The following is a 13,769-nucleotide window of genomic DNA, read 5'->3' as shown; positions in this document are numbered from 1 at the left end:
TATTTTTGCAGAACTCATTTGGCCGTCCTGACGACATTGTAGCCGCTGAGACGTTGGCCAATCATATGAGATGCAACGATAGCTTCGTCCATATGGTGTTCCAAGCCCAGGTGAGATAACCAAACTTCATATAATGTAGAATGTAACATGTAATAGCTTGTTATAGTTCGGCCGCTTAGAAAACGACCTGCGCGCTAATGCTAAACGAATGCTGGAGGAGGTCGCTTTCTATGCGGCCGAACTATAGTTGTTGTAAGCATTGACTGAAAGTATATAGTCAGTACTGTAGTTATTTTTTAGTGAATTTGATGTTGAATAACCAAAGAATACTTCTATGATTGTCTTTCTTAGTATTGAATTCTCCATTAACTTTGTTTTCGATTCAATCATTATTATACCCTGATAAAACAATTTAACTTGGATTAAGAAAATAATTCTGTTCTTCAATGTTTTCCAATTGCTTTCAAAACCATCCAATGCTACCTTAGTCTACATTTTTTGTGATCATAAACAATTAAGGGAACAGGCTAATAAATAACAAGTGAATCCCTTTGTTTCATGAGAGAAGTTAACCTCTGTTTTATTTGCAGTTCCGCTCGTCACTGACGTGTCCGCGCTGCAAGAGACAGAGCAACACGTTTGATCCGTTCCTGTGTGTGAGTGTTCCCGTACCTCAGGACCAATACAAGGCTGTTATAGTGACTGTTCTGTATACCAACCAACAACCCAGACAGGTCAGTTACTAAGTCAGACAAAAACAAACCAACATAGGAATTGTACCTGTCTACATTTAAGGCCCGAGTGAATATACTTGAAAATATATGAGTGAATATACCTGAAACTGTATGAGTGAATATACCTGAAAATATATGAGTGAATATACCTGAAACTGTATGAGTGAATATATCTGAAAATATATGAATGAAGTTACACAACCACAGTAAAACCTTTATTTACTGCAATGAAAGGGGATTTCCAGTTCAAAGAGATCTAAAACATTAGATGTTAATGTTATTTTAACTTAAGTCATTGTAAAGTTTAGAACTGTATAAAAAAATAATTAAAACAATTGAATATTGTTCTTCACAAATAGCTGAAATATCAATACCTCTTGATCATTAATCAAACAACTTTAATAGAACTACTAATTATAAGTAATGGAAGATAAATGTGTGAAATATCTCAGTACAAAATTATCTAAATAGGTTGAGAACATAGGCCATTCATAAATGTTACAATGCCAGTGTTCTGGCCCAAGGCTAGGCCTAGTTACTATTCTGAGAATGTACAGTTGGTACTGGGCAGATGTTTATTTTGGTGTTTATACTTGCTGCCATATTCCAATTTAGGGAGTTGTTCAACAAGCTGGTTCTGCTTCCTCAAACTTTGTTTTGGTGAATTTGACTAAGAATATTGAAAATTGAGCATATGGTGGTTGTCCGGAAACTTTACTGAATGCTGATTTACCGTTATAGAAATATTTTCCTGGTTGATTACAATATGGAACATTGTAAAAAAGATACCAGCTAATAAAACATCTAACTGTACTGCTTTGGTTGATGTATCCAAAATGAATTACAATTAATCATGTGTGAAGAAAGTATATTGGTTCGCTTGTATAAAAACATATTACCGTTACAACTTTATAGAAAACTAATTAAAATTTATAAATTGTAAGCTGAGTTCCGGTGTTAAGCAGCAGTCAACTTGGTGTTGATGGTCTGATAAGGTTATCTTCGAGGCAAAAGGTTGATAGGTATTAATAAACACTTCTAGATGCCTCAATTAATTTTTCTTTGAGTCTTGCCAAACTTTTGAGTTTAAAATAATGGAAATTTTCATTATGTAATTTTTTGTTCACACAAACTTGCTCAAATGGGAGAACCCGTGATTACAGTCGTTAGAAAAGATCTGATATGACCCTTTTGAAATTGTTATGGATCATAATAAGTAAGCATCTATACTCCGCGCCAAAGCTGGTGGCGGCTGAGGGATTAGGACCGCCAGGTAGGACTACATAGGTTGGACCTGCTCACCGACCTGGCCGTCCTAATCCCTCAGCCGCCACCAGCTTTGGCGCGGAGTATAAATAAAGAAAAAAAAAAGAATCAAGATGACCATTTTGGAACTGAATGGAGTTAAAAAACCACATTCTTGCAAACTTGAAAAATGCAGCATGTAGTAATTTTTCTGTGTTTTGTGAGTCTTTTTTCATGTGAGTCTGGATACAGTATTATGGATTTTTTTAAGTTTTAACCTTTGGGTTTTACATTTATGCTCCAGGTTTAAAGCCCTGAGTAGAATATTATTTCTTTAATTTTAAAATTAGGCTATACAAAAAATATAAAATCTTTAACATTTGGGTTTTTGTTTTATAGTTTTTTTTTTTTTTTTTAATTGATTTGCGCCAAAAATTTTAACATATTTAATAGACCTGAGTTGATAAAAAAAGTGTTCTTGTTTCCATCTAAATTGTATCAAAAAGTGGAATTCCGTCCTAACCCTTGTATCGGTTTCTCATTTAAATGTTGTTAAATACATTTTAAATTACAACGTTGTTGTAATTTGTATTAGAAAACATCATAGTATCTTACATGTTAAAATTAATTCCTAAGAAGCCAATTTTTTTCTATAGTTCATTCCTTAGAGCCTGAACTTGAACAAGGGAAAAGTGTAAGAACATAACTCAACATGTAAATATAGCTCACCCTAATGAGGCAACTAACCCCACCTATGCCGTCTGGCACTTTGTTGGACTGACTGTTGTAATTTTAAACACAGATAGTGCATATTTAGAACACTGATTTATGTTGACTTAACTTCCTGGCGTGATAGAAGATGAATTAAATAGCGGGATGAATCAAAGAAAAGTATGGAAGTGAGGACATGAATGTAACGGAAAGATGAATCAGATGAAGGAATTAATTAAATGGATGAATGAATGAGATAGGAGTGAATCAGAGATGAATCATGTAAGCAATTGATTCAGTCAAAGCAATGGCGGTTCAGTCAAATATAGAAAATGACTATTGATTTGAATGATGGTAAGACATAGAATAATCTAGTTTAAACAGATTTGAGACCTGTCTCATGCGGGGTAGTAACAATACTTCGGCAATTGATATGCCTATGTGACTCGTATCATTAAAAACGTTACCTACTTGCCTTTAAATTAATTTACATACCAATAGAAGTATTACAATAGACAGGCGAGGTTTAATTGAAGAAATCATAATAAATCATATGTAGAAATAGATGAAGTAAGAGAAATTAGTGTCATTGATAGTAAAGATGGAAATTAATGCAATGTGTGAATAATTGAAGATCAAATATCTTTCCTTATCTCACTAAATAAAGTCATCCTCTTCTACTTACCATGGATATTTTCCTTTTACTGTCACACTTCGGCCTTTCAACTCGTCAAAAATACAATTAAAACACAGAAGACACAAACACAAAAAACATTAAAAATGGTAGGAATACACAAACATTTAGATAGCCCTATCATATTACTGATTTAGTTTGGCGCGGCGCGGGGTTAGTAGCAGACTGGAGGTCTACATCACATCGTCTCCTCTGTTATCACAGATGTTATAAGATCTTCGATCAGCTGTTCTTGAGTCTATGATTAATTGAAAATCGAGTGAGACCGGAATTGTAATTTTTTGTTGAGGATGTGGTCCTTACACTAGTAATGCCAAATTCATTAAGCGATATGAGGATGGAAGAGAATGAGGATGGAAGAGGAGCACATGAGGGATAGAGTTGCTAAACGGAAGATTATGAAGATTAAATTAAGCATTTGTATTTTATTCTTGATTGTTTTGCAGGTGAAGCTGGGGTTGTCCGTACCTCTGCATGCCGACATGAGGGACCTAAGAGAGCTGCTGGCCTCGGACACTGGTATACCCGAGCCTCACATGTTGGTCACTGAGATAGACGACGGAGGCTTCCACAGGACCTTCTCTGGTAAGGGTAACACTATCAGTAGGCCTTCAAAGTAGGGTCTCAGTTGTCTGACATAATTAGCTGGAATGGTTGCATGCTGTTGTCAATCCGCTTACTATCACTAGGTGACTAAATTTTAGAGCATCAACACTCCATTTTCAAATATTACGACATTGTAAAAGCATTCAAGGACACATCACCAGAAGATATAAATGCATTTCACATTTTTGTGTCTATTAAACCATTGCAAACAAAGTTTATTTACTTTATTGTGGTCAGACAAACGAAACAATAAACTCGTATATAATACATTTAGTAAGAAAGGTTACCTTGACGCAAGGTCTCCCATCAAACTCTCTTTAGATAGTTTTCAGTTATGGTTATAGTTTTTACACTGTTTTCAGTGGTTGGTATACCTGAAATACTCACAAAAATTTAAAGTGAAAGTTTTTGCCACTTGACTTTTAACGTTAATATTGTTCGGCCTTTTGGGGCTAAATTAAAGGTTTGAGAATATTTTAGTTTTATGTAATACTGGAAGAATACTTGCTTTTTAAAAGGCCTTTCCTAAATTTTTGGCTTTAAGCAGTACAACCTAACATAAAGATAAAAAATAATTAAATTCTTGAATTCTAGTTTGGTGGAGTTCATTGTTTACTCTCGAGATGAAAATAGTCTTACTCGTTCAGCAGAACTTTATCTACATAATTTCATCTGTCTCATATGATTTTTATCGAATAACTTATCAGAAAATACTAGAGTTGTACACTAATTATGATTATTTAGGTCCGTTCTCAGTCAGAAGAAGCGTTTCCACCAACTCACACTGAAGTGCAATTCTAACATTATTGTTGTGTTGTAGACAAGCAGCCAGTCAGCATAATCAAGCACACAGACCCGATATACTGCCTGGAGCTGCCTCAGCTGAAGGAGGCTACCACAGACTCTGGGGAATACATACTGTTGTGTTGGATCAATGTACTCATGCTGCCAGACAACCAGTGTACAAGGTAGAGTGCTAGATTACCCCATCGTTATATCATTATATCGATAATGTGTCAAACGGAATCTTAAATCTACCGAATCTCAAGAAAAGATTTATAGTAGTAATTCAATTGAGTAAAAATAAAATGATTTTTGTACAGGGTTTAAATAGTTAACAGATATTCAGGAGCTATAGTTTAAAAATATTAGAGGTGTGCGTATATCCGAAAAATTGAGTCGTATTCAGTTTGGTTCGGATATCTGTAATTGACCTGAGCCCAAATTTGATATCCGACACTATCTGTTAAATATCTGACTTTTTCAGATAGACTGTATATTACGATGTTTTAGACTGAAAACAAATTCTTTATAAGATAATAATCATGAATAGTTTCCACTTTCCAATGACGTTATTTTAACATTACATTTCCATTGACGTATCAGCACCGACAGCGGTCGGTGACTAAGACTAATTGTCAAAACATTTCATGTGCGTCGTCTGGTATTCACTGTAAAAAATAATAGAATCAACAAATCATCAAACTAAAGTACTGTAATAACAATCGATAAGTATGGTGCGGTAGCGTAATCCGAGACTTATGAAAAAGTGTAGTTTTGAGCTAAATATTACCACTCAAAGTTACGCCGAACACTATAATTTATTGTATTTTTTATTTTCTTTCTTGAGATTTACTTTAGCCTAGCTTAAAATATTCGTGAGCTCAAAGAAGCCGTATGATGCACCCCCCATACTATATCTCGTTTAGTCGTTAAAATATTACTTCAATTATAGAAAATTATAAGGATGTTGCTGAGATTGCAATACAGAAGGTCATGGACATTGCTGTGATTATAATGAACATTTTGGAAATTTTAAGATTAGTGGATTTGACCATCACTGCTTCTTTTAGTTGTTTTGGTAAATTTCCAGTATTTCTATCAATTTGTTTTGTTGACATAAATTCTACATTTAGTTCCAATTCCATTAAACCACACTTATATGTTCCCTCCTCCAATCGTCTGTGATTGACAGGTTCAGCAGCCCATTCACCATGCAGGTGTGCCGGGAGACGTCGTACCAGGACCTGCAGAAGCTGTTGCTGAAGGAGATGGCAGCGACACTGCATGACGATGTGTTGACCAGTCAGCAGGACCTGCCTCTGTTTAGGATCAGAGTGTGTGATGCTGGCGGGGAGGCGGGGGCCACTGACCACAGCTATCTGGACCCTCAGGTGACCAATCACTAAATCACTAAATGTGGCAAAGTTACTGTAGCGAGTTGTGTGTCAGAGTACAAATTCCTGAAGCAATGTTGTAGGTTCACATCCTGGTTTCACCACTAATATTTATCTGCAGTGCATTCCTGTACTGTTCCTGCTCACCCCTATCATTGCTTGAACGTTTCACACACAGTCTGCGGCCTATGTGAACAAGCAAATTGTTGCGGCGTAAGCGAAAATAGAGAAAAGTAAAAGTTTGAAAATGTAAAGATATGCGATGATAAAAGAGAAACAATTTTTGTGCTGCACCAACCTTGAAATACTAGATTGAAGTGAAGGTCACAAGATGGCGGCTTCATCTTCTTGGTAAGATGTTGTCTTGAGCAGTGGGGAGTAGGCGGGAAATTTGAATGTACTTCAATTTTAACTTAAAATTAATTCTTCTTTTGCTATGTATTGAAATTAAAGAAAACTCTTCTTCATGGGGTTATAATAATAAATAAAATAATTACTTCTTCTAACAGAAATGCTAGATTAAAAGATGCCAATCTCATTTTTGGAAGAAAATAAAATATGTAGTAATTGGCTAGGCCTAATACAAAAAAGGGAAGGGTTGTAGCATCTGTCTAGCATAGAAGTTGTATCTGTTGAGTTATGCTTGCTTGAATACAGTATTTTGAAGGTAAAGGTTTTATTATGTCACTCATGTTTACTGATAGATATGTTTTTCTGGTGGGGGGGGGGGGTGTTTTCAACAGATTTTTCTTTTCAATATTTTTTTAGATTAGGTTATGAGTTGTTTTAACTAAAAGAGAGAAACATTTCCTGAACTTTTTTATCCATGCGTGTTTTAATAATCCAGAACCGCTTGTTTGCTATTAAAAGAAATAATAAATTCCCCAAGGATAATGGTTACTTTAGAGTAATTGTATGTGTCGTACAGGTGGATCATCCGCTGTACACCCAGCCCATAGACCAGGCACTCGCCATGTGTGACTCTCAACCCCATGTTAAGTTTGTGCTGGAGTGGGAAGCCGCTGCCAAAGAAAGGTACCAGAGATACATTCTTAAGATTCCTTGGAGGCTAGGGACCATCTTGGACTGTTCAAAACAGCTGTTGAAGGGTTATTTATCATCAAAATATGTTTTTGAACACCAAAGTGATTGTAATTTAAATATCTTGTGCACTGCGGGATCAGAAAGTTTCTTTGCAGATTTGTAATTGTTTTCCAAGGGAGTCCATGGAGGCTATCGGTCATCTTGGGTTTGCCTGCCATTAAAGCAATGTTAATTTTGTCAATTTCAAACAGCCGCTGAAAAGTTATTTACCATCTCAAACATTTTTTTTTCAAATATCTAAGTGATTGTAATTTAAATATCTAGTGCACTGTGAGAATAGAATGGTTTTCCCTACTTTTGTAATTGTTCTATGAGTTATACTGCCTAGGCTCCAAGGACTCTTAATAAACTTCGGTATTAAGCAGTTAGCAAAAGTTTGATTTTCGTGGTGACAGTTTCCATTTTTTTTTCTAGTGCGATCCATCAAAGTTTGCTAGTGTTGCTTAATGTCAAAACTATACCCCCATTAATCTACCCCCTCATTAACCCCCCCCCCCTAAACCCTCTTAAAACCCTCATTAGTCTGGACTTTGTGGATACAAGTTGTGCTCATTGTTGGAAGTACTGATCAAACTGAACATACTGAAGAAATGGCATTAGCAGGATCATCAGCTGTGAAGCAATTACAAGTTGGGCACTCCTTGTATATTTTAGACTTAAATCAAATTAAGTACTTCAAGCCAAGCTTTAAACCAATACAGTGCAGGAATAAAAGTTAGTAAAATGCAAAGTTGGATTGGGATCGACAACCGAGCTTAAAATAACCTATGATGGCTATCAATGCTGTGTGTTGTTTCAGGATCATAGCAGACGACAGTGATCAGCTGGAAGAGCACGCCAGTGTGAAGGAGATGCTAGCCAATGCAGAACAAGGTCACTCTGTCACGCTGGAGCAATGTTTTGAGGTGAATATCTGTCAAAATTGAATCTATCTCACTCTTGCACCTAGAATTTTCATCAAGCTATTTGAAGACTGAATAAAATTTAATTTATTGACTACCATTTCCCTGATTTCTAACTATGTTTATGATTTTTGTTACCTAAGTAATCCACAGGATGAACAATCTAAAATTTAGAGTTCCTTGAGGTTTTTTTTGTGTAAACACATACGTAATTACCATTTTTTCTTGCAATGATGGTAAACAATAAAAAAATACTATAGCTATGAAAAAGTATTCATGTGGAACTGTGTGTTTGTGTTGCAATCATAAACTAAGGGAATCGGCTTGTACAATTGAATGCTCATTACAATTGTGCCAGAACGTTTATTCTCAAATGCCATCAACATGAAAGTTTAGAGGTTTGCCAGTAGTAGCTTCATTTTCAAACTGAAAAGCTAAAAGGTAAGCTTAAAAAACTTGATTGTTTGGCCTATAAAATCCCAGGCTCACCACCCCTGTAAGAAAATAATTTGTATTTCAACACAATTGTAAAAGAGGTTTGAATATAGGATGGATGAGACTTTCAGAAAGGATATTATATAAACTGCCTACACAAAGCTCGAAGAAATGTGTCGATTGACTCTGCTCTTTTCAGTTCTGTTGGATACAGTTGCCATAATATTTTTTGTTCAAGTAATTACATCTTTGCTATCTTTAATCTTTACAAGCCTACTAAATAAATAGATTGAGATTCAACATGACTTTTCAGCTATACACAAAAGCAGAGGTCCTGGGTGCAGAGAATGCTTGGCATTGTCCCAACTGCAACTTGAAGCAGGAGGTAGAGAAGAAGCTGGGTCTGTGGACATTGCCGGACATCCTCGTCATCCACCTCAAGAGGTTCAGACAGGCTGGCGGGAAGCCTAACAGGTTGGTGGAACTAAGAGTAAATGTTAACTTTTACATTGAACCCTTGGTATGATCTTTTGAAGCAAATAGAACATATGGGATTAATGGTACTTGTTTCAGTTTTTGAAGAATATTCAACTTTAATTGTATTTTTAAGTATCTCACTAATGCTAGTTGTAACTTTAGCCTACTACACAAATTGGCATATTTTAAATTTGATAAAGCAAGTTTGAAGTTAAGACAGTAAACAGAGAAGCATTTTGCTGTAGTAAATTATTTGTTTACAAGTTATCCTTAATTTTTAATAACTGCTAATTTGTCAACTCCCTCCAGATCCTCAGTCAAGTTGACCACACTGGTGAACTTCCCCCCGTACGGGTTCGACATGTCACCTCACGTCTGTCCCGCCGGTACCCACACCCGAGGCGGAGGTTGGTCGCCATGGAGACGGCCACCCACCTCACCCAGCCAGGGAGGAGAGTACATCTATGACTTGTATGCTGTATGTAACCACCACGGCCAAGACCTGCAGAGCGGACACTACACGGGTGAGTAGAATCTTAAAGTTGTGTATATTTTCTATCATTGGTTAAATAGGTTCACAGCGTTTTATGCTGGAATCTGACCCTGTCTTCAGCTGGATGGAGTAGAACAAAGATAGTATAAATCAGTATTGCTGGAAACTCAGTATGGCCAAAACTTGTATGTAGGCCTACTTGTACATTTTGAAGTAAAGATTTCAGATAGGACTTTTTTAGCCACAATGTAAAACGTTTTTAACATGTACTTTAATCCATCGTTTGTGACAGCCTACTGCCGCAACCCGTACGATGGCCAGTGGTACTGCTTTGACGACGCCAAGGTCACCCCGGTGTGCGAGAGTCAGCTGGTGTCCCCTGCTGCGTACATCTTGTTCTACCAGAGGCGAGGCCTCATGTCGCCCAGCTCCAACTCTTCATGCAGCTCTACCATCGGACTGGACCACTGGGCGTCACGGCTCGTCTATATTCCAGGTCAGGCTATGTGAAAAACTGTAGTTGCTATATTTTGGATTCAAACGTTATTTGTTGAATATCTTGATTGAATTATGCCTGTTGGTGTTATATGATAGAATAAAATATTGGAGACTGCTTGATACGTTTAGGGCCTGATATGATAATTACCCTGGTTGACTTGGGTCTGCCTCACCCAAAAGTATTGTTGGCATTTAATTTGTTCCATTATTTTAGGTCTACAAAAGTTTAGATTTGTTGTAAAACTTAAATTTTGTTAACAGGAGACTGACAAATTTTAAAAAAAATACTACTAAATATTTTGTTTCAATTAAGGTTAGGAGTTAAGGAAAGGCAAATTGGCTGATTTGGATTATTATGTACAAGGATAGGGATCAGCTAGCTTACCTGGTAGGTAGACAGAGTCCAGATTAGCCTTGATTATAGATAGCTTTCTTCTCCCTTCTGATGAAGTCCCTAACTAGGACAAAATATTAAGTTTTTCTGTTTTGTGTCATGTGTTTTATGTATACTCAAGGCTAATCTGGACTCTGTCTACCAGGTAAGCTAGTTGATCCCTATCCTTGTACATAATAATCCTTATTTCAATTAAGTTGTCTCAAAAACGTGAATTTGTCCATAAATAACAATAGTGTGATTTACAGAAGAGAACAACAAGGATGGTATAGTGAGGAACTCTGTGGCCTACTCGACGCTTCCGTCCACCAAGCATTCTGTGGCAACAGAGACAGACATTCCGCTGACCAACATTGTGGTGAGTTATGTCAGCGTCTCAGATCAGCTGTAAATGTGGCATGGTTTGTAATAACCTTGAATTAAACTGAGGTTAAATTACGGACAAACTACAGTAGTACTGAGAGTGAGCTTTTATCTTTATAATGAATTGCAAATTTTGTGTTGAGTGAGTGCTTCTAAAATTGACATTTTGGACACAAAAAATTATTTTTTACTTTCTTTACAATATCATGAATGATTTATGTGTAGTAATTATACACTGTTTTAAAATATTGATTTAGTACAATAAGCTGAGTGATCCTTAGTAAAGTTTTTATTTGGAATTGTATGATTATTCATCATCCATACATAACTGAACCACGCCCACTACCAACTTAGGGCAGTATTGGCCCCATAATAGTCATCATGATTGAACCACCTAATTGTACATTCCCTTCTCATATTCAATGTAAATTTTGTTGTACACTTTTAAGATGTCTTATCCAAGTTTGAAAATGAAACGCTTGTGCGACGGAACATGTTAACTGATTCAATTATTGAATAATCGTGGGACCATTTGACAGAAGTAAAGTTAAAACTTCTTTTGTCTGAAAAGTAGTCCTGGGACCAGACATGAATTTTGACCCTAAATATTAATGTAAGGTTCTACCATTGTATAACAGTAACAGTCACTGTGTTTGTTTTTCAGAACTCACCCACCTGTGAGAGACGGGAAGCGTTTGACAAGGAGATAACAGACAGCAAGATATGTGATATGGACGAGATACGGGACATCGATGCAGACGATGTAGAACTGTCTGAATCGCGAGTGTAGCAAGCCCAACCAAAGATACTGGCCACCTGACCATTCCAGATGCCAAATTATTCCTACAAGAACTCAAGTTTTTCGTCTTGAGAATTTTTTAATTTTTCCAACGTAGTTTTTCAACGCTCCACTACTACTTCAGAGGCACCGTTTTATATTTTCCTATTCCATTTAGCATTAAGGATGTGTTTTGTGTTTTTCCACTTTTCAGTGTGAAATTTTTAACAAACTATGAACATTTTTTGATTCGGCGGTAAAGTTTTGTTTGTGGGTCTGATATATTTGTAAAGGTCGTTATAATTTGAAAGTATTGGTTTTTATTTTTATAAAATGTAGTTTTAGGCTAATCTTGGTTTTCTATTTTTACTTAAAAATTTAGTATTAACTTGCTCTTTACATTTTAGTCCTCTCTACATAAGTGAAGTGTTATTTTTCTCCCTTTTATTCTATACTAGAGGTCGTTCAGTGGTCAAAAACTCAACTAAAAATATCTAATGTACTGGTACTGACTTCTCTATTTTCACCCCATGCTGTAAATAAAACATGTGATTGGAATTTCTCCCGTTTGTTATGATTTTCTGTTTATATTTCGTCACCAGCATGACAACCCATAAGGCCCATGTAAATTTTTAAAATTTTGAATTGATTTTTTGTGCTTATTTTGGGGTCTATTTTAATTTATAAAGGGATTCTGCACACCTACAGAAAAATACCATTCTAACAGTATGCGTAGATTTCCTCTACAATGCACACAAGCTGAGAAAAAAGGTTTTAAAGAAACATGCTTGCCTATTAATATATAGATTGGCCCATAACTTGCTTTGGTTGATACGTAGTCTTCATAGAATTGTCCAAGAAGAGAAACTTAAATTGAAAATAACTCTAAAAGAAAAATATTTTAGTTATATTTTTGGAAAGAATGTTAAATGGTTGATTATAATTTTGTTTAAGCACCTCATTTTTGCACTTCTAGCATTTCTTTTCAACCAATTCTCTGAAGAAGGATATCAGAATTAAATATCGACATAATGTTTTGTGACTTTCCGCTAAGGACCTATTAGCTCCAGGAATCTTAGTTTCTCAGTTAAAACTTCTGAACTCCATCCCTTTAAAAAAAATCAAAGCTTTCAAGGGGAGGTTCTGTTGGGGAAGGATTCAATTTTTTTTATTAATTTACTGCATAATTAGGATAAGCACAGTTTGTTTACTACACCTTTGCTATTAATTGAATGAAGACAAATATATCAGACCATTTTCAGCCTTACTAAGTATATCCCATGTATTCCATACTATAAGTTAACCCTTAATGTTAAGTTTGTATTTATTATATTGTTGCTATTGTATATTTTAAAGATATTCGTTATCAAGTGTTTCCTTTGTTTTTGTGGTGGCCGATCAAACACCAAACGCTCTCTTGTACATTACAATTGAATAGAAAAGTTTATTGTACATTTTCCAATATTGTTGTGATAAATTGTATAGTTCTTGTACTTACAGGTTTTTCCATGTTCCCAAAATTCCTTTGAAAGTGCAATACGGAACTCAAGTAGTTAGCACGTTGTAAATTAATCCTAATTTTATTTTGTCTACATTCAAACAAAGTAATTCTATTCACTGCCAACTTCAATAGTATTGAGTCGAATGAGGTATTATTAAGTATCAAACAAATTTTATAAATGATTCACTAGTTGTTTATTTATTGGGAAAAGTATATTGAATGTGATCAAAACGGTTTTTAATTCTATGGAATGTGTTATTTTTTCAAACAAATTTGTTGTAAAAAATCTTTGTTTATTATTATATTATGAGAGGAAAAGAGCAAAGTTGATTTTGTTTTTTACAAAATTTGCAATTAATTATTTTTTTCAGTTAAAGTTTGGATTTTATCAAATGTTTTTTCTGGTAAGAAGGATAAAACAATAATTATATTATCTAAGTTAGTTTCATTAGATATTCATATATTAAATAAACAAAATTATTAAACTGTATTTTTAACAGGTGTATAATTTTGTATTTTGAAGTAGGAACAGATTTTTTATCTTCTAAATGTAGGAAAAAAACTTTAATTTGTTGGATTTCACCAGCACTAGTCATCATAGTTCAGAGTGTATCATAACCAATAAATTATATATTTTAGTTTATTGAACACATTTCT

At 35.2% G+C, this 13,769-nt stretch overlaps 1 protein-coding gene across 1 annotated transcript in view; it reads left to right on the top strand.

Moving 5' to 3' along the window:
* Nucleotides 1-13,760, top strand: part of LOC128999924 (ubiquitin carboxyl-terminal hydrolase 43) — a 39,996-nt gene extending 26,236 nt beyond the window's left edge. Inside the window, exons 2-13 of the mRNA XM_054426710.1 lie at nt 12-110; nt 591-734; nt 3,831-3,969; nt 4,811-4,958; nt 5,966-6,164; nt 7,096-7,202; nt 8,071-8,176; nt 8,922-9,082; nt 9,395-9,609; nt 9,871-10,074; nt 10,719-10,828; nt 11,498-13,760. Of these exons, the coding sequence (XP_054282685.1) occupies nt 12-110; nt 591-734; nt 3,831-3,969; nt 4,811-4,958; nt 5,966-6,164; nt 7,096-7,202; nt 8,071-8,176; nt 8,922-9,082; nt 9,395-9,609; nt 9,871-10,074; nt 10,719-10,828; nt 11,498-11,623 (1,758 nt within the window). The 3' untranslated portion in view covers nt 11,624-13,760. The remainder of the gene's footprint in view (nt 1-11; nt 111-590; nt 735-3,830; nt 3,970-4,810; nt 4,959-5,965; nt 6,165-7,095; nt 7,203-8,070; nt 8,177-8,921; nt 9,083-9,394; nt 9,610-9,870; nt 10,075-10,718; nt 10,829-11,497) is intronic.
* Nucleotides 13,761-13,769: the final 9 nt, after the last annotated feature.

Source organism: Macrosteles quadrilineatus, unplaced genomic scaffold, assembly GCF_028750875.1.
Source record: "Macrosteles quadrilineatus isolate MER2022 unplaced genomic scaffold, UCM_ALF_1.0 Scaffold_8__2_contigs__length_117827958, whole genome shotgun sequence".
Lineage (NCBI taxonomy): Eukaryota > Metazoa > Arthropoda > Insecta > Hemiptera > Cicadellidae > Macrosteles > Macrosteles quadrilineatus.
The sequence above is the reverse complement of the archived record's forward strand: the minus strand, read 5'-3'. Positions and strand labels throughout refer to the sequence as shown.